General features: G+C 39.2%; 1 protein-coding gene across 4 annotated transcripts in view; it reads right to left on the minus strand.

The window, feature by feature from the left end:
* Positions 1-1,769: 1,769 nt before the first annotated feature.
* FAM170A (family with sequence similarity 170 member A) overlaps positions 1,770-24,029 on the minus strand; it is a 62,134-nt gene continuing 39,874 nt past the window's right edge. The window contains exons 3-7 of one of the 4 annotated variants that reach the window (XR_012512818.1): positions 8,590-9,027; positions 6,167-6,307; positions 4,261-5,059; positions 3,907-3,965; positions 1,770-3,313 (exon numbers count right to left, since the gene is read on the minus strand). Coding sequence is in view for 1 of the 4 variants with exons in the window: in XM_074382244.1 (XP_074238345.1) it covers positions 3,959-3,965; positions 4,261-5,059; positions 6,167-6,307; positions 8,590-8,659 (1,017 nt within the window). In the remaining 3 variants the exon portion in view is untranslated. Of the gene's footprint in view, positions 5,060-6,166; positions 6,308-8,589; positions 9,028-24,029 lie in introns of those variants that run through there. The other 3 variants (XR_012512819.1, XR_012512817.1, XM_074382244.1) reach the window with 3 other exon arrangements.

Below are 24,029 nucleotides of genomic sequence, written 5' to 3' on the forward strand. Positions count from 1 at the left end.
GCATTTCAGAAAATTTGCATAGCTTCACATGCAGTTAGTTAAAAATATAAATGATTAAAAATCAGTAAGTTAAGTGTTCAATAGATACTAGAAAAAGAAAAAATTGAGTAAACCTATAAAAAAGGAAAGAGTTAATAAAGGTATGTTTAGAAAATCTAAAAAAGGAAAAATACAAAATATCAAAACTACTAAAAGAATTTATTTTCAATTATCAAATTAGCAAATCTCTGGCAACACTAATCAGGTGAACTAGCTGAGTAAATGCACAAATAAACAAATTAGAAAACAAATGAAAACATAATTAAAATAGAGGATTTTTAAATCACAGACTACCAAGACAAAATTATGGACTACTTTGTATTATTAAATGTAATTCATAAAAATATAAATTTGCTTCAAGAAAACCTGAAAACTTTAAACAATAAATTGAAACAGTAAGCAAAATTATTCTCACCCCTCTACCCAAGAAAAGAAAAATCCCAGTTCATAAGGCTTTTAAAGAAAAACTTTACCAAAACTTCAAGGATTAAATGGGAAGAGAGGGGCCAAGATGGCCAACTACAAACAGCTGCAGTGGGTGGCGCCCATCAAGAAGAATCAAAACAGCATGTGAATACTGCACTGACTGGGTAAATAAAATGTAGTAAGTGTACATACCATAGAATACTATGCAGCCATAAAAAGGAACAAGACCATGTCCTTTGCAGGGACATGGATGGAGCTAGAAGCCATCCTCAGCAAACTTACACAGAAACAGAAAACCCAACACTGCACGTTCTCAGTTATAGGTGGGAGTTGAGCAATGAGAACACATGAAAACAGGGAGGGAAACAACACACACTGGGGCCTGTCGGTGGGGTGGAGGGAGGGAGAGCATCAGGATAAACAGCTAATGCATACAGGGCTTAATACCTAGGTGGTGGGTTGATAGGTGCAGCAAACCACCATAGCACACGTTTACCTATGTAATAAACCTGCACATCCTACACATGTATCCTGGAATTTTAATTAAATTAATTTTTTTAAAAAGAAGGATTAAATGAATTCCCATTCCATAGAAGCTCTTTTAGGGATGAGAGAGAGAAAAAAAAAATCATGGCATAGGAGATAGCTAATTTTAAAAAAAAAAAAAAAAAAGAAAAAGAAAAAGAAAAAATGGACAACGATAATGTAAGAAAAAAATTATGCCCTGATTTTATTTGTGAATAGTCATAGAAATCCTAAATTTCTTCATAGCAAAGTGAATTCAACAATTTAGTGAAAGAAAGTAATGGTAAAATGAGGTTTATTTCAGGGAGGTCAGGATGGTTCATCATCTAAAAACCTATGATGCATCACATAAAATTAACAACTAAAGGAATGAAATAATCTGAATAGATGCATCAAACCCACAAAAAAATCAATATTTATTCTTACCAATTTTTTAAAAAGTAAGTTATTTGTATGATCACTATTATTTTATATTGTACCAGAGGTCCTAGCCTGTTAACAGAAGAAAAATGCAAGTGCTGTCTAGAAATAAAAAGGAAAAAATTAATTCTTTTTAGTTGTATTTAATATGATTGAATATAGAAAAGTACAGAATACTACATAGAAATACTTATATCTGAAAATTTTCAAAAAGGTTGCTGCATGTGAAATGAAAATTTAAAATATGCATCAATAATAACCAATTCTAAAATATAATAGAAAAAATATACCATTCATGAGGAGAATGAAAAGATATCTTAAACTACATTGAATAAAAATTGTATATAACATTTGTGGAGAAAGCATTAATCATTAACCATTATTGAAAAACAAAAATAGAAAAAAAATGCTTGAATAAAGGAAGAAATATACCATGGCAATAACTACTAAACTGAAATATGTATATACTTCAGCATAGCAAGAATGTTTGGGTATATACATCTTCAAGAGAGACTCATACTGTATGGTAATAGAGGAAATTTGGATGCAATTAAAATTTCATCAAAAAGAGGATAAATTAAAAATTGGCAATTTTTTTTTAGACAGTGTCTTGCTCTCTTGCCCAGGCTGGAGTGCAGTGGCACAATCTCAGCTCCGTGTGGCTCAGTGCAATCTCTGCCTCCAGGTTCAAGCAATCCTCCTGCCTCAGCCCCACTAGTAGCTGGGATTTCAGGCATGCACCATCATGCCCGGCTAATTTTTGTAATTTTAGTAAAGACAGGTTTTCACCATGTTGGCCATGTCTCAAACTCCTGACCTCAGGGGATCCACCCACCTTAGCCTCCCAAAGTGCTAGGATTACAGACATGAGCCACCATGCCCGGCATATTGACAGAATGAACTATAATACAGTGGTAAAAATTAGTTAACTACAGATATGTTTATGACAATGGATCATCTTAAAAACCTGTTTTTTAATAAAAACAAGTTGCAAAGGAATAATAAAGAATGATGCTATGTGAAACTTTTAAGATATTCAAAACATTTTATATATTTATGTAATAGTATAAGACATGCACAGAAGTACTAAAAAAAATACTCAAAATCCGTATGTAAGGCAATGGAACAGGGGACTATGACTGTATTTGTAATCATTTTTACTTCAAAGCCAACTGAAGCAAACATGGAAAAATGGTAAGCTTAATAAAGCTGGATGATGGAAACATAGGTATGTAGCAGAGTTTGTCATGGTCTCATGTGAAATGTGGTATCCAGCCTTGGAAAAATTGTCACACAGAAGCCTAATCAATCCCAGGAGTTTGAGTATTGCTGCCTCTAGAAAAGGCTGGTAGATATCTTCAGTGCTGGTATAAAACTTTATTCACAAACCACTAAAGTGATAGATGAAAATAATAAAAAGGGCTGGGGACGGTGGCTCATGCCTGTAATCCCACCACTTTGGGAGGCAGAGGCAGATGGATCACTTGAACTCAGGAGTTCGAGACCAGCCTGATCAAAACGGTGAAAACTCGTCTCTACTAAAAAAAATACAAAATTAGCTGGGTGTGGTGGTGCATGCCTGTAATCCCAGCTACTTAGGAGGCTGAGGCAGGAGAATCACTTGAACCCAGGAGGCAGAGGTTGCAGTGAGCCCAGATCACACCATTGCACTCCAACCTGGAAAACAAAAGTGAAACGCCATCTAAAAAAGAAAGAAGAGAAAGAAAAAAGAAAATGATGGATAGGTAGATTAATTTGTTAATTAAATAATATATCCAGGGAAGGTTTGAAACACAGCCTTTATTACATATGATGTTTACATGTTAGACTGAGTGCTGTTCCCTCATCTCCTTCATACCTTGGGCAGTCTGTCTGCTACTATCTCCATGGCTCTTTCTTCTCCCTGGAAGTGAAGAAAATAATTGAGGCAGAACAGGAAGAGGCAAGAAACAATATGAGCATTGCTAGTCAGTTTTAAAGCTCGAGCCATGCATACCACAGTGAGTTCATTTCCAGATCAACTGCAGCAAAATGAAGGGTCTGAAATTTCCAGGTCTCTTGGGATTGCATCAGGATCATGTTGTTACCTCTCCAAATTCCCCTTTTCCCCAAGGGCTATATCCATGGGCTGAGGTGAGTTCCCAGCTCAGGCCAAAGGCCCTTAAACTCCATACCTCTGATCTTGCTGGCACCCTGTCCTTTCAGGCCAATCCTGGCCCTTGAGGTTACACTGAGCTTTATTTGCATAGAAGAGCTCCAGGATTTCCTCTTAGAATTGAGGACAATCATGGAGACATTGAGAAAGTTCTCAGTCAATGCTCTTCACCTCATCATCTAAGCAAATGGGGGACAATTCCTCCAGAAGCACTAGGTACACCACAAGTTGATGTGGCTGCAGAGCCACCAGGTAAGCCTGTGCATCCCTGCGGCTCCTTCCCTAGGATTCCTCTGGGCCTCACAACACCGCCTCAGAACACTGCAAGTCTCAGGTCTTACCTCTTACAAGAGAAGGCCACACCATCTTCCAGTATCTTCTGGCCCATAAGTCTCAGTTGCTGTGTGAAAATCAAACAAAAGAAACATACTTCTTAGTTAATGCGATCTTTGAAATTCTCAGAACTTCCTGCAGGGGCTGGAAAGCTCAGGACAAATCCTGATGTACAGTCAAGACTTTATTAGATGCCTAGGCAAGGAACAGAAGCCCAGTTATGCCCCTCTCCATTGTTCCCTGAGCCAGTAAAGCCCCCAAATCTCCCTTACAGAGACCTAACCCTGAACTGCGGAGAGAGTACTGGCTCAGGGAAGCCACTGATCCCTCACTGGACTGAGCCCAACCCAGCTCTTGCTCACTTCCTGTCCTTTGGAATGTCCTTTGGAGAATGAAACACACAGCCTGGACATTGGCTCCAGGATCTCCTCAGGCCACGGTCTTCCCCTGTGGGCTGCTCCTCCTCCTCCTTCTTTTCTTCTAGCTTCTCTTCCTCCTCCTCCTCCTCATGGTCATCCTCTTCCTCCTCCTCCTCCTCCTCTTGGGTGCTCTCTGATTCCATGTTGCCTGTCAGCTGAGCCATGGTGAGATGAAAGACGTGGCAGCTGAAGCCCTCCCTGATCCCATACTGCACATGCTCCTGGAGGGCTTCCATGGTGGCGAACACCCGGCAGCAGGCCATGCACCTGAAGCCGTTCTCCATGGTCACCAGCCAGTCAGGTGTCTTGGCCCTGGGTCTCTCCTCAACAGCCGGTGAGCCTGTCAGGCTGTCTGACTCTGTCCTCTCCTCATGCTCTTTCTCCTCCCCACTGGGCTCACTGTCAGAAAGGAGGTTTCTGGTGGACACATCCGAGGGGGGAGTACCTACCCGCACAACCTCAGGAAGGGTCACTTCTTCCATCCTTGGCTGCTTTTCTAAAGACTCTGAAGTTTCCTCTGTCTCCCAGGAGACAGCTACACCTTTTTTCATTTGTACCTGCATATAGTATATTTTCATGCCCCTTTCCTCTTTGTTTACACACAGAGAGGACACACAAGTCTTATAGGATGAATGAGGAGACAAGGAGACATGTTGTGAGCAGGGAGGAGTCACTCCTCGTTCCTGAACTTGGACTAGGGGTGACTGAGGCTGGGGGCTGTCTTGATGTATTCTCTGGATTCCTGGAAAAGGAAATTAGAAACATGAGCAGATGCACAGGGCGTACCAGAAGCTGGGGGAACGTAAGTTGAATATGTGTGGTGCAGGAGAGAGGGACTATGGTGTGGCGCAGCTGTGTGGTGAGCTTGGTATTTGTCATTCATATTGTGGGGCAGTGATTCTAGTGTCATTTATGTGTAGGGATGTTGATGGGGTGTCTGTATCCAGGGCTGTGGAGTATGGTGGTAAGGACTACAGCCTCTGGAATGTTGGCAGCTTGTGTGTGCTATGAGGATGTGAGTTGGTGCCATCATTGATGTGTTATTTGTGAAAGGTGGGAGGTGATGTGGGAGAATGGCACTACAGGTCATGCATTTGGGTTGTGTGTGTGCAGAGAGTGTACCTGTGGAGAGTGTGGCTGTATGTGTGAGGTGTGTGGGCTAGAGAGTCCCGCTGCAGTGCTGGAGGCCTGCGCTGAGGAACTCTTCTCTGGAAGGCAAAGGCAGAACCCAGATAGTTTTGCTGAAGGTGCTTAATCTGGTCCTATGGCACTACACTCCAAGCACAGACTTCTTTTTCTGCTCCCTGACTGCCTGACTGCACACCACGGTTCATGCTCTCCTACACTGAGTTCATATCCATGCTTTTCTAACAGCTGTGTCATCTTGCCCAGACACTTCTGCAGAGCTCTGATCACATCCAACTGCCCTGAGTTTCTTTCAGCCTCATGCTTGGATCTATGAGCCTCCTGCTTTCTACCCGAAGAGCCCTGCACCCCAAAAGTCCCATGCCTAAGGAGCCCTGCACCCAATGATCCCAGTACTCAAAGAATCCCACACCCATAGCACCCCGCACCCAGAGTCCCAGCTCAAGGAACCCCATACTCAGAAAGTCTCACATCCAAGGAGTCCCACACCCAAAGAGTCTCACAACTAAGGAGCCCCAAACCCATGGAGCCCCACTCCTAAAGAGTCTTAGACCCAAGCAACACTGCAACCAAAGAATCTCATGCCCAAAGAGCCCTGCACCCAAAAAGCCCCAGTCCCAAGGAACACCACACTCAAAGATTTTCATGCCCAATGAACCCCGCAGCCAAGGAGCCTCATGCCCAAGGAACCCTGCACCCTTACCACCATGGATGAGCTTGTGTGATGAAGAAATGCAGGAGAAGTATTCAGAGGTAGAGGAGACTTGTCCTACCCCTTGGCTCCAGGCTTTGGCCACTCCACTGGATCCAGACTGCAGGACATCCTTTTTAGACTTTGACATTCCTGAGAAAGGTATGAAGTACACAGAGATACGGTGGATGAGGAATGTTTGTGCATCATTTATCCATCCAACAAATATTTACTGAGTGGCTGACATATGTCAGGTGTGGTGAACACACATGGTTTATGCAACTGGCTTCTGGTAGATACTCCAGAATTTAATTACCATCAACAGGTATTTTGATAATGTATTGTTAGGAATATAGGCCTGTGCGGTAACTATGAATACCTCTAAAGTGTAAGAGTGATGCATATCAGATAGCCTTTGATATGTGTAGGTTCGTGTGGGTATACTGTAGAAACGTGTCTGTGTCTATGGAGTTTGTGTGCGTAGTTTGTGTTTACAACCCTAGAATTATGCAATATGTAACTTTTCCTGATTATATGATGTAGCTTATATTTATAATGTATATTAATTCATTCATCTGGCAATATTTGATGAACAGCTATCATGTATCAGACACCAGTCCACTCTTCTAGACTCTAGGAATACTGTTAACAGTCCTTCTTGTAAGTGGACCTTCCATTCTAGACAGGGAAGACAGACACTAAGCAGAAATCTGTAAGTATATAACAGGTCAGCTCATTACGAGTATATAAGGGTCCTCAGATTTAGCAAAAATAGCTGATGGCAAGTGTATGTCCCTACAATATTTGTCATTCTTATTTCTACTGTCAGTATATTCTGTACCATATTTGGGACACACTCATACTAAAAAATCATTGGTGGCTTATCTGAAATTCGAGTTTAACTGGACATCCTGTATTTCATCTGGCAACCCTAATAAGGGGATGGTGGTGAATCTTTGTTTTGTTGTGGTCTGTGGCAAAGCAGGCCTAGCACTGCTATGCAATATGTTGCAGATATGGTATATACGATGTGTGGGGCTCTTAAAGAGGTATTTAGAGATAGTTTAAGGTAGCTGTTTTTATGTGAGAATTGAGGAGACACACACACATACACATACACCACAGCACACATGAAATCTCTGTAGGAAGAAAGGACTGTCACACACAAGGGTTGCATGAGTATGTAATAGAGGAACGGTGTATGTATAACTATATGCACTGTGTGTGGAGGTGTGTGACTTTTTTCCTGTATCAATGTATATATGGGTATATGAGTGACTGTCTCCTGGAATATCCTGAACAAAAATTCAGTATACACTGTTATGCGTATTGAGTGCTGCCCAGGCCCAGGCATGGTGACAGGAAGCCCACCCTGCAGAACCCACCACAGCACTCCCATTATCCCCAGTCCTTCTGCTCCCAACACACACACACATACACACACACACACACACACACAGAGAGAGAGAGAGAGAGAGAGAGAGAGAGAGAGAGAGAGAGAAAATATTCTGAAATGTAAGGGTAGCTGAAGGAGAAGAAAACCATTGCCTTCCCCTTCCTGTCTCAACCCCCTCCTCTCCAGACCTACTCTCCATGCCTCCATTCCCCGGGCTCAACCTACAGTCCTTATGACCTTGGGCCTCATAGGCCTGCTGAGCTCTTAATTGCAGCAGAAGCCTCCAGAGCCATCTGGGGCAGGCTCCTTTCTGCCCTGCTCCTTCAGGTGACCATCTCCCTTCAGAACAAAGGGCTTGTTTACACTGCACACATGCCACGATCATGCGTCTTGGAAAGGAAACTGACAGCGTAGTCTAAGGCCCCTCCCCTGTGCTTCATTTCCTCTGGGAAGTCCCACACTCTGGATTCACAAACTCTATTGGGTTAATGGGTTAATTCTTCCAGCTGAAGGAATCAAACCTCCATGGTTTCGGTATGACGCCATCCCTAAACAAGGGCTTAATCCACTTTCTAACAAGCATTTTACTTCTCAAGATATTTTTCAACAAGGCCTTTAACTCATTGGGCTATTCTTTCATTTCTGCTAAACGGGGCAGTGCAACTCATAGATGTCTACCAGAACCTTTCCACCCCCAACTCCGCCACCCCAGCGGAAGAACAAATGGAGACTCAGGCTGCATCACGGGGTCTTTGTAAGCGGGTCCCCCACCCCCGCCCCGCCCGGCCCGCCTGGGGAATCACGTCGTTGCAGGTGCACAGGTTCTCAGAGCAGCAGAGCTGGCCGTCGGTGTGCGGGCGGCATCTGGACTTCCGGGGCCACCGCACGGCCGGGCACCCTCAAGATGGACGCGCCGGCGGCGGCCGGGGTCTCCCTTCCCTGCCGCATAGGTGGTACGTTCTCCTCGGTGCCGCCTCCCCGAAGGCGGCTCGGGCTGGCCAAGGACGCCTGTGCCCCCGACGGTTCGCCCCGCACCTACCTCCTCCCTTCTCAGCGGTTTTCTGGGACTCTTCATGTTCCAGATGTTTCCTCTTCTGTCGCCGTTTCATGGAATCGGCTAGAAGAGTTTCTAGAAGATGCTTAACGTCCAGCTCCCCCTTTTTCCTGTAGATTGGCCTTTCTTGACTCTCAGGATATTCATTTAAAAGATTCAGTAGGAATAAAAGCAGTTTTGTCTCCTAAACAGCTGAAGAACTCAGACCGCTTAGTGAACGAGCAGCACTGCCCCGAGCTCGCCACACGGCGGGGCTGTTAGGGGTCGAAGGTCGCCAGGCCCCCGGCAGATTCGCTGACATCGATGATGACATCGCGGCGTTCAGTGGACCTACGTCCAACACAGCCCATGCAACTGCGGAGAACTCATTTTCAAGAACAATTCCTTTTTTCCAGTAGAAGTTCTCTAATGAATTCAAGTCTCCTGTATTTCAAATGTGGCAGAATATTTTGAGATGTTAACATGTTTCTGTTTAGTTTTTTTCCTTTCCCCTTTTTTTTTCACCCTTTCCCTTCTGGACTCAAGCAGGTAGCAGGCTTTGTGTTCATTGCTCAGAGGAGGGTATGGCAGGGCTGAAAGCGGCAATAGCATGCAATCATCTTGACTTTTTCTTTTCTTTTTTAGATACGGTCTCCCTCTGTTGCCCAGGCTGGAGTGCAGTGGTGTGATCATAGGTTACTTCAGCCTCAACCTCTTGGGCTCAAGTGATCCTCACACCTCAGCTTCCCGAGTAGCTGGGACCACAGGCAAGAGCCACCACACCTGGCTGATTTTTTTTTTTTTTTTTTTTTTTTTGAGAAACAGGATCTCAATGTTGCCCAGGTTGGTCTTGAACTCCTAGCCTCAAGCTATCCTCCTGCCTCAGCCTCCCAAAGTGTGGGGATTACAGGCATGAGCCACCGCACCCCACCTGACTTTTATTTCTAAAATCTCAAACTCTACAGGAAAGAGGAAAGTTAGCAGAAAAAAAAAGAGAAGCAGGATTTTTTAAATTAGTCCTGCCCTTCTTACTCTACCACAGTGTTGAGGGGTACTGATTAGGTCAGTGAGAGACCTTCAAACTATGGATTTTAGAGGAGCCCTCTAAAATGTGGCTGGAGAGGTATATGTGGCAAAAACTTCAAGAGGGGATGGCTATATTATGCGTACAAGCAGGATCACGGAGACCTGTCTCACATATGGCATAGAGGCCACACCACCTAAAGACGTTCTGGCAACTGATCTGATGGGCATCTAAACTTCAGCTGTATGCTCCAATAAACAGAGAGTATGCTCTCAGCCCACCCTCAAAACCCCAGCCTTGTATGATTTCCAAATAGGGAGAGGTGGAAATCCAAACAGGACATCAGCAGAACCGAGGCTCAAATTACAAATTAAGTGAAGTTACGTAAGAAAATTGCATATTATTTCCTGCACATCTCTGTTCATGGGCTGAAATGTATACCAGTTATAAGTGGCAACCCATCTGGATCTTTCTGATTCCAATCTAAAATTAGAGACACCTCATTTGGGGCAGTGGACCCCATCCAGTGGGACTATTAGTTAACAAGTATGAGGGGACTTCCAGAAGTCACTGCATTAAAAAAGCATTAGAAATACCCAGAGGACCAAAGTGGGCCCAAATTTGAAAGGGCACTGCAGACTGTCACCAGACAGAAGGAAAATGAAGATAGGGTAAATGCGGCCTTGTAAAAAAACTAAATCTCCCAGTTTCTTAAAGAATTCCTGAATAAAAAGGGCCAAAGAGCAAATTTTCTGTGGTAGAAATTTTCAGACTAGAGATAATTATAAAATAGGAATGCAGCTTCATGTTCACATAATCCAGTTTCAAGAGTTATCAATATCCTGCCATTCTTGTTCCATCTACCATACACATACTTTTAGTCTTTTGTTCATTTCTTTTTATTTAGGTGTTTGATTCAGAGAAGTGGGGGACTTGGCTGTATGTTAAAGCAAATTCCAGACATTATGTCATTTCTTCTTGAATGCAGCAGTATGTACCTCCAAAGATATGAACTTTTAAAACATAAGAGAAATATCATTATCTCACCAAACAAATTTAACCATAATTCTTTTATATAATTTGATAACCAAGCCATACTCAATTTCTTCCAACTGTGCTAAAATATCTTTGTATAACTGTGTTGTGGAGATCAAGATCCAAACAAAGCCCACATATTGTGATTGGTTGATATATCATTTAGTCTACAACAGTTCTCTCTCCCTTTTTATGGCATTTACCTGTCAAAAAAAAAACTAAGTACTTTATCTTCTAGAATTTTCCACAGTTTGGAAATGGTTAATTGTATTCTTGTGATATTATCTAAGATGTTCCCCTATCAGCTGTACTGCCTTGTAAACAGGTACTTTGGTCTAGAGAACTGATTAGATTTAGATTCAGGGACATGTGAAGCTTGGAGAGTTTTGCATGAGAAATTATATTTTAGAAGACCAATCTGGTAATTGTGTGGAGAATAGACTTTTAGAAGGCAAAGGTAGAATTATAGAATTATATTGCCTATTGCAATAATCCAGGAGAGGTTTGGATCACAATGTTAGTTGTGAAAATAATGGATAATGGTCATCCTCTGGATGTATTTTGAAGGAAGAGACAACAGAATTTGCTGAAAGGTCAGATGTTTTCCAGAAGCTAGGCTTCTAGACTCCTTTATCTGGTACCCCACCAAATAAGCCCATTCTACATCTACCCCTGAAGTCGTAGCCTGGGGAACATGTGAGAACACTCGATCAAAGGAGCCTCCTCTTAAAGAGACAAAGATGACTGCTTGTTCCTCCCTCAGATCTCCCCCTCTGGCTTTCCTCTGTTACTCTGACTTCCCCCCACCACAAATTTCATCATCAAAATTACACATCATGACCAATTACACACCATGACCAAATGTTTAAAGAAGAATTAACATTAATTCTACACAATCTTTTCCAGAAAAAAGGGCACAGAGATGATTTCTCAATTCATTTTATGAAGCTAATAATACACTGATACCAAATCAGACAAAGATAGCACCAAAAAAGATCCTTGAAAAGTCGGGGAATAAATGTCCACCAGGTGACCAAATATGACATATGAGTAGGAGTCCCAGTCCCAGAAGATACACCCCAAATTTCTTAATTTTATTACCTCTGAGTTGTGAAGGAAAATGAGAGAAACAGGTGTAGAAGATAATGAAAGAGAACTCTACTCTGTATATTTCATACTCTGGATTGTTAGAATTCTATAACAAAAATGTACCAACATATAACTGTGTAATTAAGAATATACACATATTAAGAACAAACGAGGGAATCTGACACTCCTAGCAAACTGACAACATCAAGAATGAAGCAGAAGATACCCTTATAGACCACACAGTCATTAAAAAAAAAGAAAAAAAAAAAGATAGCAAGGGAACCCTACAAACAACTCTATGGACATGAATTTGACAACTTCGATGAAATGAACAAATTCCTCAAAAAACACAAAAACACAAACTGCTACAACTTACCCAATATAAAATAAGTAAATTACATGCCCTATAACTATAAAGGAAATTGAATTTGTATGTTAAACTCCCAAAAAAAGAAATCTCCATGACTACATGGTTTCACTGGACAATTCTGTCAAATGTTTAAAGAAAGAATTAACATTAATTCTATACAATCTCTTCCAGAAAAAAAGAAACAGAGATAATTTCTTCATTCATTTTATGAAGCTAGTAAAACCCTGATACCAAATCAGACAAAGATAGCACAGAAAAGAAAACTATACCAATATTTGTAATAAATACAGACACAAAAATTTGTAATAAAAGATTAGAAAATAGAATTCAGCAATATGCATAAAGAATTACACAGCATGACCAAGTGGGGTCTATTCCAAGGATACAAGACTGATTCAACATTCAAAATTCAATCAATATAATCCACTATATTTATAGGCTGAAAAAGAAAAACTACATAGGCTAAAGAAGAAAAGAAAATCAACTGATGCAAAAAAATTTTTAAGCATTTTTAAATATTCATTATAGCTGAGTTGGTGTGGTACTTCTATAGTCCCAGTTACTGGGGAGGCTGAGGTGAGAGGATCACTTATGCCCAAGAGTTTGAGGCCATCCTGACAGCAAAGCAACACCCCATATCTTTTCTTTTTTAAAAAAAAGTTGTTCTTATAAAAATAGGAATACAGAGGAACTTTCACAACTCAGTAGAGAGAATCTGCATAAAGGCTACAGCTAACATTGATGGTAAAACTGAATGTTTTTCTCCTAATAACTGGAACATAGTCTGTCTACTTTCAATGTTCTTAATAATAATCCTCTTAGCATGAAACTGGATATTCAAGCCAGTGCAAAGTTCACAAAAGAAAAACAAGGTTACAGAAATAAAAAGTGAAAGAAATAAAGCTTCCTATTTCCAGGCGACATGATTGTGTAGAAAATCCCAGAAAATCTACAGAAAGAAGAGGAGGAGGAGGAGGAAGAGGAGAAAAAACGGTAGAGAATGAAGAAAAAGAAAAAAAGAGAGAGATAACTTCTATAAGTGAATTCAGCAAGGTTACAGAGTAAAAGATAAAATTACACCAGTTGTATTTGATATATTAGCAACAGACACATGAACACCAAAAGTAAAACAATACCACTGGCCAAGCACAGTGGCTCATGCCTATAATTCCAGCACTTTGAGATGGAGGCAAGAGAAGCCCTTGAACCCAGGAGTTCCAGACCAGCCTAGGCAACCTAGCAAGAACCCATCTCTACAAAAAAAAAAAAAAAAAAAAAAAAAAAAAAAAAAAAAAAATTGTTCTAATTAGCTGGAGGTGGTAGCACATGGCTATGGTTCTAGCTACTTGGGAGGCTAAGCACATCAAACTTAGTCTGAACTATAAACCAAATGGACCTAATAGATATTTACAGAACATTTCTTCCAGTAGCTACAGAATACAAATTTTTTTCCTCAGCATATGGATTATTCCCAAGCACAGATAATATTTTAAGTTATCAAACATGTCTAAAAACATTCAAAAATTGAAATCATATCAAGCATCTTCTCTGATCACAATGAAATAAAGCCAGAAATCAATAACAAGGAATTTTGGAAGCTATACAAATACATAAAAATTAAACATATGCTCCTGAGTGACCAGTGGGTCAATGAAGAAATTAAGAAAAAGATTGAAAAAAATTTTTAAGCAAATGATAATGGAAACACAACACAGCAAAAGCAGTTCTAAGAGAGAAGTTTATACCTACAAGTGCCTACATAAAAAGTAAGAAAAACTTCAAATAAGCTAACAATGCACCTTAAAGAACTAGAAAAGCAAGAGCACACCAAATGCAAAATTAATGAAATAAATAATAAAAATTAGAGCAGAAATATGTGAAATTGAATGAAAACAACAATACAAAATAATCAATGAAACAAAAAATTCGGTTTCTGAAAAGTTAAAGAAGATTGACAAACTTTTGGCCAGACTAAGATAATAAGAGAAAAGATCCAAATAAATCAGAAATTGAAAAGGAGACTTTACAACTTATACTGCAGAAATTCGAAGGATCCTTATCAGCTAGTATGAACAACTATATGCCAATAAATTGGAAAACCTAGAAGAAATAGACAAATTATTAGACACATACAACCTACAAGATTGAACCATAGAGAAATCCAAAACCTGAGCAGACCAATAACAAGTAACAAGATAAACCATAATAAAAACTCTCCCAGTAAAGAAATGGCCAGGACTCAATGACTTCACTGATGAATTCCACCAAACATTTAAAGAAAAATTAATACCAATCCTACTCAAACCATTCCAAAAAATAGAGAATACTTCCAAACTCATTCTACGAGGCCAATATTACCATTACCAAACCCAGACAAAGACACATCAAAAAAAGAAAACTGTAGGCCAATATCACTAATGAATATTGATGCAAAAATCCTCAACAAAATACTAGCAAACCAAATTCAACAATATGTTAAAAAGATCATTCATCATGGCAAGTGGGATTTATCCCAGGGATGCAAGCATGGTTTAACATATGTAAATAAATCAATGTGGTACATCATATCAACAGAATGAAGAACAAAAATCAAATGATCATCTTAATTGATGTTGAAAAAGCATTTGATGAAATTCAACTTCCCTTCATGATAAAACCCCTAGAAAAACTAGGTATAAAAGGAACATACCTCAACATAATAAAAGCCATGTGCAACAGACTCACAGCTAATACCAAACTGAATGAGGAAAAACTGAAAGCCTTTTCTCTAAGATCTGAAATATAAGGATGCCCACTTTCACCATCGTTAGTCAACATAGTATAAGAGGTACTAGCTAGAGCAATCAGACAAGAGAAAAAAATAATAGCATCCAAATCGGAAAGGAAGAAGTCAAATTGTCTTTATTTGCAGATGATATGGTCTTATGTTTGGAAAAACCTAAAGACTCTACCAAAAAACTATTACAACTGATACACACATTCAGTAAAGTTGCAGGATACAAAATCAACACACAAAAATCAGCAGCATTTCTATATATCAATAGTGAACAATCTGAAAAAAAAAATTAAGTAACTTCATTTACAATAGCAATGATTTCATTTGTGGCTATTGTAAATGAAGCTACTTAATTTTTTTTCAGATTGTTCACTAGTAATTAACCAAAAAGTGAAATATCTCTATAATGAAAACTATAAAACATTGATTAAAGAATTTGAAGAGGATACAAAAAATGGAAAGTTCTTCCCTGTTAATGGATTGGAAGAATTTGTATTATTAAAATGTCAATACTACCCAAAGCAATCTATAGATTCAGTGCTATTCCTATATAAATGCCAATGATATTCTTCAAAGAAATAGAAAAAACAATCCTAAAATTTACATGGAACCACAAAAGACCTAGAATAGCCAAAGCTTTCCTGAGCAAAAAGAACAAAACTAGAGGAATCACATTACCTGATTTCAAATTATACTATAGCAATACAGTAACCAAAACAGCATGGTACTAGCATAAAAACAAACATATAGGCCAATGGAACAGAATAAAGAACCCAGAAACAAATCTACACAACTCATTTTTGACAACAGTGCTAAGAACATATACTAGGGAAAAAACAATCTCCTCAGTAAGTAGTGCTGGGAAAACTGGATATCCAAATCTAGATTCCTGGGAAAACTGGATATCCAAATCTAGATTCCTATCTCTCACCATATACAAAAATCATATCGAAATGGATTAAAGACATAAATCTAAGACCTCAAACTATAAAAGTACTAGAAGAAAACATAGGGGAAACTCTCGATGCCACTGGTCTGAACAAAAATTTCTTGAGGTAAGCACAGGCAATCAAAGCAAAAATGGACAAATGAAACCACATCAAGTTAAAAAGCTTCTTTACAGCAAAGGAAACAATCAACAGAATAAACAGACAATACACAGAATGGGAGAAAATATTTGCAAACTACCCATCTGACAAGATTTTAATAACCAGAATATATAGGGAGCTCAAAAACTCTATGGTAAAAAATCTAATAATCTGATTTTAAAACAGGAAAGATTTGAATAGGCATTTATCAAAAGAAAACATACAAATGACAAATAGGTATAGGAAAAGGTGGTCAAAATCAAATCACTGATCATCAGAGATATACAAGTAAAAACTATAATGAAATACCATCTCTCCCAAGATAAAATGACATATATCTGAAAGACAGGCAATAAAAAATGCTGGTGAGGTTGTAGAGCAAAGGGGACCTTTGTATGCTGTTGGTAGAAATGTGAATTAGTACAACCACTATGGAGAACAGTTTGGAGGTTCCTCAAAGAAAACTGAAAATAGAGCTACCGTATGATCCAGCAATCCCACTACTGAATATATATCCAAAAGAAAGGAAATCAGCACATCAGAAAGATATCTGCACTCCCCTGGAAGCAACCTAAGTGTCCATCAACAGATGAACAGATAAAGAAAATGTGGCATGTATACACAATGGAGTACTATTCAGCCATAAAAAAGAATGATCCTGTTATTTGCAACAACATGATAGAACTGGAGTTCATTATGCTAACTGAAATAAGCTAGGTAGAGAAAGACAAATATCACATAGTCTCACTTATTTGGGGGATCTTAAAATCAAAACAATTGAACTCAAAGAGATAGAGAATAGAAAGATGATTACCAGAGGCCAGAAGGGGTTGTGGGGGATTAAAGGGGAGGTGGGGATAGTTAATGTGTACAGAAAAAAATAGCAAGGAAAAATGAATAAGACTTAGTACTTGACAGCACAACAGGGTGATTATAGTCAAGAATAATTTAATTACATTTTTAAAAATAACTAATAGAGTGTGATTCGATTGTTTGTAATACAGGGATAAATGCTTGAGGGGATAGATATTTCATTTTTCATGATGTGATTATTTCACATTGTATCCCTGTATCAAAACATCTCGGCTGGTTGTGGTGGCTCATGCCTGTAATCCCAGCACTATGGGAGTCCGAGGCGGGTGGATGACGAGGTCAGGAGCTCAAGACCACCCTGGCCAAGATGGTGAAACTCCGTCCCTACTAAAAACTACAAAAATTTCCTGGTGCAGTGGCTCACACCTATAATCCCAGCACTTTGGGAGCCTAAGATGGGCCAATTACCTGAGGTCAGGAGTTCAGTACTTGCCTGGCCAACATGGTGAAACCCCATCTCTACTAAAAATACAAAAATTAGCCAGTAGTGGGTGCCTGTAATCCCAGTCACTCAGAAGGCTGAGGCACAAGAATCACTTGAACCCAGGAAGTGGAGGTTGCAGTGAGCCAAGATTGTGCCATTGTACTCCAGCCTCGGTGACACAGTAAGACTCTGTCAAAAAAAAAAAAAAAAAAAAAAACTCATGTACCCCATAAATATATACACCTACTAAATACCCACAAAATTTTTTTAATATTTTTTTAAAGATTGAGATTGGTTGCTGTGGGATTCAGGTAAAGAATTACCTTGCTTCTACAAAATACATTTTTCTTAATACCTGTGCAAGTCTCCAAGAAGGTACAGTATATAAAATTTGTGCTATTCACAGGAGAGCAAATAAGTTAGCACTGGAGAAAACGCTTTATAAACCTTACCTGCTGCAAAAATATAAGGTGCAAGAGCTACCCTCAGGAACTGCAAATCTGAATACCTTTAAACTAGAATGAACTTTGAAACTCTAATTTAACTACCTTTTATTCTTCAATCTCTGTAGCAACCTCCATCAAAAGGTTTCCCAGTCCACATTTCAATATTCCCAATGATAGGAAACTTATTTTCCCTAAAAGCAGTTTTAACACCTATCTATAGAAAGGTCTGTATAACTTTAATTGAAGAAAAAAAAAAAAGACCTCTGTAAGTATGAAATTTCCTCCATTGATCACCATTACACTCTTTAGAGACTATGTCAATCAAAAATAAGCTTGCTTATTCTATTGTTAACAAATAACACAAAAAATCTCAGTGGCTTAAAACAACCAAGGTTTCCTGCTCCTAGTGCATGCTTTCTGTGGGTCAGCTAGGAGTTTGCTTCTCATTGTCCTCACTCTTGCACCCATAAAACCACCACTTTCTGGAAATTTTTCAGGCATTACAAAAGGAAAGAGAACTCTGGAGAGTCTACTTGGGCTTTAAATGTTCTGACCTAAAAGTCACACAGATCACTGCCACTCAAAATCATTGACCAGGAAATACAATCTTATCATGTGCCACCCTATATTCTAGAATCCTAAGTCAAAAATACTTGTGACCAGGCACAGAAGCTCATGCCTAGAATCCCAGAACTTTGGAGGCAGAGATGGAAAAGTCACTCAAACCAGGAGTTCAAGATCAGCCTAGGCAACATAGCAAGGCCCTGTCTCTATAAAAAATTAAATTAAAAAATAGCCACATGTGGTGGTGCACACCTGTAGAACCCATTACTTGAAAGGGAGCAGGAGCATCACTTGAGCCCAGGAGTTCAAGGCTGCTGTGAGCAAGCTATGATTGCGCCACTATACACAAGCCTAGGCAAGACAGCAAGACCCTGTCTCTGTTTTTTTGTTTTTGTTTTTGTTTTTTTTTTTTTTTAATGCTTGTGAACAGTACTGCTGAATAACACAGAGACCATATTAAAAAAATCCTAATTCCTTATCATTAAATACAAGACTTGACAAACCATCAAGCTATATTTTCACAAAACTAAAGCTGGAACTCAGATCTCTGAGATCACAATTTGGAACTTTTTCCATCATGCTGTGTTAGGATGCTTACATGAGGACAATGTAGCTGGGATTATGTGGCATTTTCTTAGTTTTTTGTTTTGTTTTTCTTATTCATCAATAGCTTCAGGAAGAAGGTTTGGAAGTTCCTAAAACACATGCCTTAAACTAAAAAGCAATTGCAAAATAATTTTGCTCCCTTTTGAAACGTTTGACCTAGTAAAGATTGGATTTCTGAGACGCTTTTATATTCTGAATACAGGGAATACAAAGGAAACAATCTTTCTAAGACTTCAAGAAACAACGGAAAAACTCTTGACTCTCACTTTGCTATTTCGATTATTTTTTTGACACTTCAGGCCTTTGAGTAATTGTGGCGGCAGCAGCCACAGAGTTTTAGCTGAGATAAAAGTATACATAATAGCATGGCAGCCTCTGCAGAACCACACAATATGATAAATGCCTTAGCTCGATCCTATTTGCTCATAGGTCTGTGTAAAATAACAAATGGTTCTGAAACAATTATTCCAAATATCATTTGCTCTTATTACTTTAAAAACAACTTGGTTGCCAAATAGTTACTCCATGATTTAAAAAAAAAAAAGAACATATATGTGAGATGAAGATTACGTGTTAAGATACGTGGCTTATTTTGCTCCTGCAGATACAATGTACATCTTATGAATTAAAGGCAGTCTTTCACCCTTTCCCAAATGGTGGACAAACGAGTATATCGTTCCATCCCTTTAATCCATCCTGGCTAGAGAAATTTTTTAAAGAATATTACTCTCCCACTCAAACCTTAAATGCCTTCCTAATATGACAAGAATAACGTCTAAAATAGTCAACCAAACATTCAAAGCCCTGCGGGGGTGGAATCCTTATTGAATTTTCTAGTCTACAGCACAACACTCCCCTTTAGCTTCTATTCAAGTAGGGCAAATTTCCTTCTTGAAATCGAGTGCAGATCCTTGCTCAAGTCATTTCTTTCAATAGCACAAATGTTCAAAGTACAGTTTGTTTGAAAATTCCACTTTCTATAAGAAGCCTGTTCAGATATCATGTGGAAAATGGACTACACATTTCTTTTTTTTTTTTTTTTTTTTTTTTGAGACACAGTCTACCTCTGTTGCCCAGGCTGGAGTGCAGGGCTATGATCTCGCCTCACTGCAGCCTCTACCTCCTGGGTTCAAGCGATTCTCCTGTCAGAGCCTCCTGAGTAGCTAGAACTACAAGTGCACCATCACACCTGGCTAACTTTTGTATTTTTAGTAGAGACAGGGTTTCACCATCTTGGCCTGGATGGTCTCGATCTCCTGACCTCATGATCCGCCCACCTCGGCCTCCGAAAGTGCTGGGACTACAAGCGTGAGCCACTGCACCCGGCCTGGACTACACATTTCTATAGCATGTTAGTTTTTCTTCTATGATAGCCCTTTTCATATTCTGCCTTCAGATCAGTCTATTAATGAACATATCTGATTTCCCCATGACACAGGATGTAAATCCTTGGAAAGTAGAGGCTGTAATTTCTCATCTCTGGATTCTCCACAGCCAATTGAATTTAGATTAAGCTCCCCTACTGGCCACCTTCCTCTCAAAATAAAAACAAAAGCTTAAATAAATTGCCAGAGTGTGGGATCTTGTTTCTCCCCAGCCCAAACAATGTCCCAACCAGTTCCTCTTTTATTTTTATTCACACAAGCACAGAAGTGCAATCTCTGCCTTTACCTGAAAAGGAGGAATTTGCCAGGCCTGTCACCATACCCACGTATCTGAAGCAAAGTAAGAATGCTACTTGTCTTGTGTAATAAACTCAACTCCCTTTATTTTTCCCAAAAACCATTTTTTCCACTGCCTAAAATTTAACCATAAAGATTCAACACTTTGAATATTTAACTTTCAAAGTTTCTTATTGAAATACAAGTACCTTTTTGTGAAAAGTGATACCTTAATTTAAACCATTAAGTGGTACCTTGATGTAATCCATTACCAACCAATGTTTTAGCAATGATTAGAAGAAAACAACTCTGGAATTAGGCCATTTCTTAATGAATAAAAGATATGAAAATGGGGAAGAGAGGGAATAGTGTCTTAGCAGGTAGATGAGCGTGGTGGTGAGAAAAAAATAAATAAATATTCAACTTCTGCATACATTTGCAACAGACTAGATCTTCCTGAGATGGTGTGCCTATGTGAAGCAATGTATTAAGAGCATAAGAAACATAGATAGATAGATAGATAGATAGATAGATAGATAGATAGATGTACACACACACACACACACACACACATACATATTTTCATGGGCTTGTTATCTATGTCTATATCTATATATATCCATAGCCAAATTAATAATGTTAACAGACATTATTACTATTGTGTAGAACGGAGATTCACAGGAGTTCAAATAACTATATAGCAATCAAAATTTAATTACAGAAGAGCCCAGAAATTCGGGTAAAACCCACAATTGCAAAAGAAACCTTCTTATCAGAGACTTTGTGGCTGTATATAAGTGGGAAGCAAGAGAAGCAAGCCTTACAAAGCAGGATCAGATGATTGCTGGTGCCTATGAAAACTCCTGGCCCAAAGGATTACTCTGAACTGAGCCACATCTTCCACTGAACCCATGTTGAAGAATTTTGAAAATCTCTATGGACCCGATACCCTTGACATCAATCCATGAAAGTAAAAGGGATTAACAGGCTCTGGCCAGTGTTTCAGTGTCCTTCCAAGAGATGAGCGGTATATCCACAATGAGAGGGGGACTATGAATTGCTGGCAAATCCCATGCTTATGATGCCTCTTGATCTATAAATCACGCCTTCCTGCTGTTTATAGTTCTATAAAGGGTTAGAGAGAAACTTGCTCTAGATGTAACACCTGAGGTCACTGAAGATTACATGCTGCCTGAGCTCACAATATCTGCCCTGAGAAAAACAATAAAACATTCAACCTCCTACTCTTTTTGCTGGAATACTTACTGTTTGTTACTAAAGGAGTTTAGCTGTAATCTACAAGCAAAAACCTTCTGTCATTCACATTCAGTTCTTTAGTGGGTAGAAAGGGGTCAGAGAAACTCAAGAGTATCTGGACGGCTGAAGATTCCAACCCGACACAGAGCTGGGGGCAGTGCATCTAGCATGTGGGTAATTTTTAAGACTACTGTGATGTGTGGAACCTTTTTATTGGTTCTCTTTCAGGTGTCCCAAAATCTCTATCTCATTGAAATTTTGGAAACAACTCAAGTTCTGTCTTCCTCCAGAGAAAGGAAATAGCCACAAGTTTTATAAACCTACTATTAGAGTAACAAAGTTAGGCTGTCAGACCGTTGGAGCCTGACAATGTTTAATACCTGATAACATTATTGTCAAATAACATTTCTAAGAACCCGATTGCCCAAGATATTGAAGTTCTAAGTTTAAGATCACAAATTACATTATTACAGTCTCCAGCCTCCTGGTTCTCACAGTCTAAAGCAAGTGTGTGCAGTGTATAGAAAAATCCAAATTTAAAAAGTGGCAGACAAAAATTAGAATGGACAAAGCAACTGCTCTACCACTGTGGATTCTTTCCATCTCCTACCATCCATCATTCTTCCCCCAAAAGTATATCCCAACCCTGGTGACCAATCCCACCTCTTCGAGGTGGAGGCCAAGCCTGGAAAGATAATCCAGCAGCTGCTGAGATGCTCACAATTGGGAACACTCTGATGCCTATGAAATCCAGTGTCCACGCTACCCTTGAATTTCCTCTACAATGGCTCCACCAAGTAGTTACTTGGCAAATATTCACACACTTTCAGGGGCTAGTAATTCACCACTTTCTAAAGAAAACTCTCTCTCTGGGAAAGCATAATAGAAAACTCCTTCTTGTAAGGCTAAATCTGCTTCCCAGAGTCTGTTGTTTCTCGTTGCTTCCTTTGGGGCCACAGGGAACAAGTCTACCTTCCTCTTCCGTAAGACTGCCCTCCAATTATCTCAAGACTATTATCTCAGCCCTTTAAGTCTTTTCATAAGCTACACAGCCTGTCCCCCAAACATTCAGATTTTATTTCCCTGTTGCCATCCAAGTTTCCCCTAAATGTGTCCTATTTGTTCTATATTTGTCTTAATGTACATTTCCCACAACTGTACACAATATTCCAACTAAGCCCTGACCAAAACAAAATAGAGTTGTGTTCTTACTCTCTCCATCATAAATACTTCTTCTAAGACTAGTTATTCAGTATCCACATCACAACATTAACTCTTGCTGACCTGATCCATGTAATTTGAAGTAGCCAAGTCAAAATTCAAAACCATCATGTATTTCCAAGTAATCTAGCCAAATGATAACTAGGCCTCTTCAATCCCCCACCTGAAGACCATCCATAAGCCTCACCCCAGAAACATCAAGGCACAAAAAATGGGTGAAAGGTTTTGTTGTGTACTTTCGTTTTATTTTTTGTAAGTAGAAGGATCTTTATTTAAAAATCAGCAAAATAAAACATTCATTTATTCAACATTTATTGAGGACCCACTATGTACAGCTCTCAAAATTACTGGAGCCACAAAGATGAATATCTGCAATAAGTGCTGTAGAAAAACTCTTACCATGTGGTTGTTCACGATTATTTCTTTACCCTACTGTTGAAGTAGGTGATAGAGCATACCCTTGTGTTTAATGTAATTGCTCTATGCACTGAACAGATTCTAATGTTTTATGCCAGCCTAATCTTAATGCAACATCAACAATAACAACACCTAACATTTGTTAAATCTGTATTACATATTTGCTTTAATTTCTATATTATTTGATTTGCTTAAGATTTTCTCAAATCTTCTCAGGTCAAAAATAATTGTCTCAAAATGTCATGCAACTTGGTGCGTTACCTACATAAACCTTTAACTCCCATGAAGGCATGTCTAATAAGTTAAACCATTAATTGCCAAATGATATTCTGCTTGGTTAACAGTACAATGTAGGAGAAAGAGGACAATTCTGGCATTAGAACCACCTGGGTTTGAATTTCAGCTGCACTAATAAGCCATCAGCCCAGGACAACACATTCTGAGCCTCAGTCTCCATCCTCCGAGGAAATGGGGATAATACCCTTTACCTTGCCATGTTCCTGTACAAAGTTCTTGACACAATGCTTAATAGGCAGTAAATGGCAGGCTTTCCTCACAGCACAGATTATTACAGCTTACATCTCATTTCCCTTAA

This window comes from Saimiri boliviensis, chromosome 1 (assembly GCF_048565385.1).
Source record: "Saimiri boliviensis isolate mSaiBol1 chromosome 1, mSaiBol1.pri, whole genome shotgun sequence".
NCBI lineage: Eukaryota > Metazoa > Chordata > Mammalia > Primates > Cebidae > Saimiri > Saimiri boliviensis.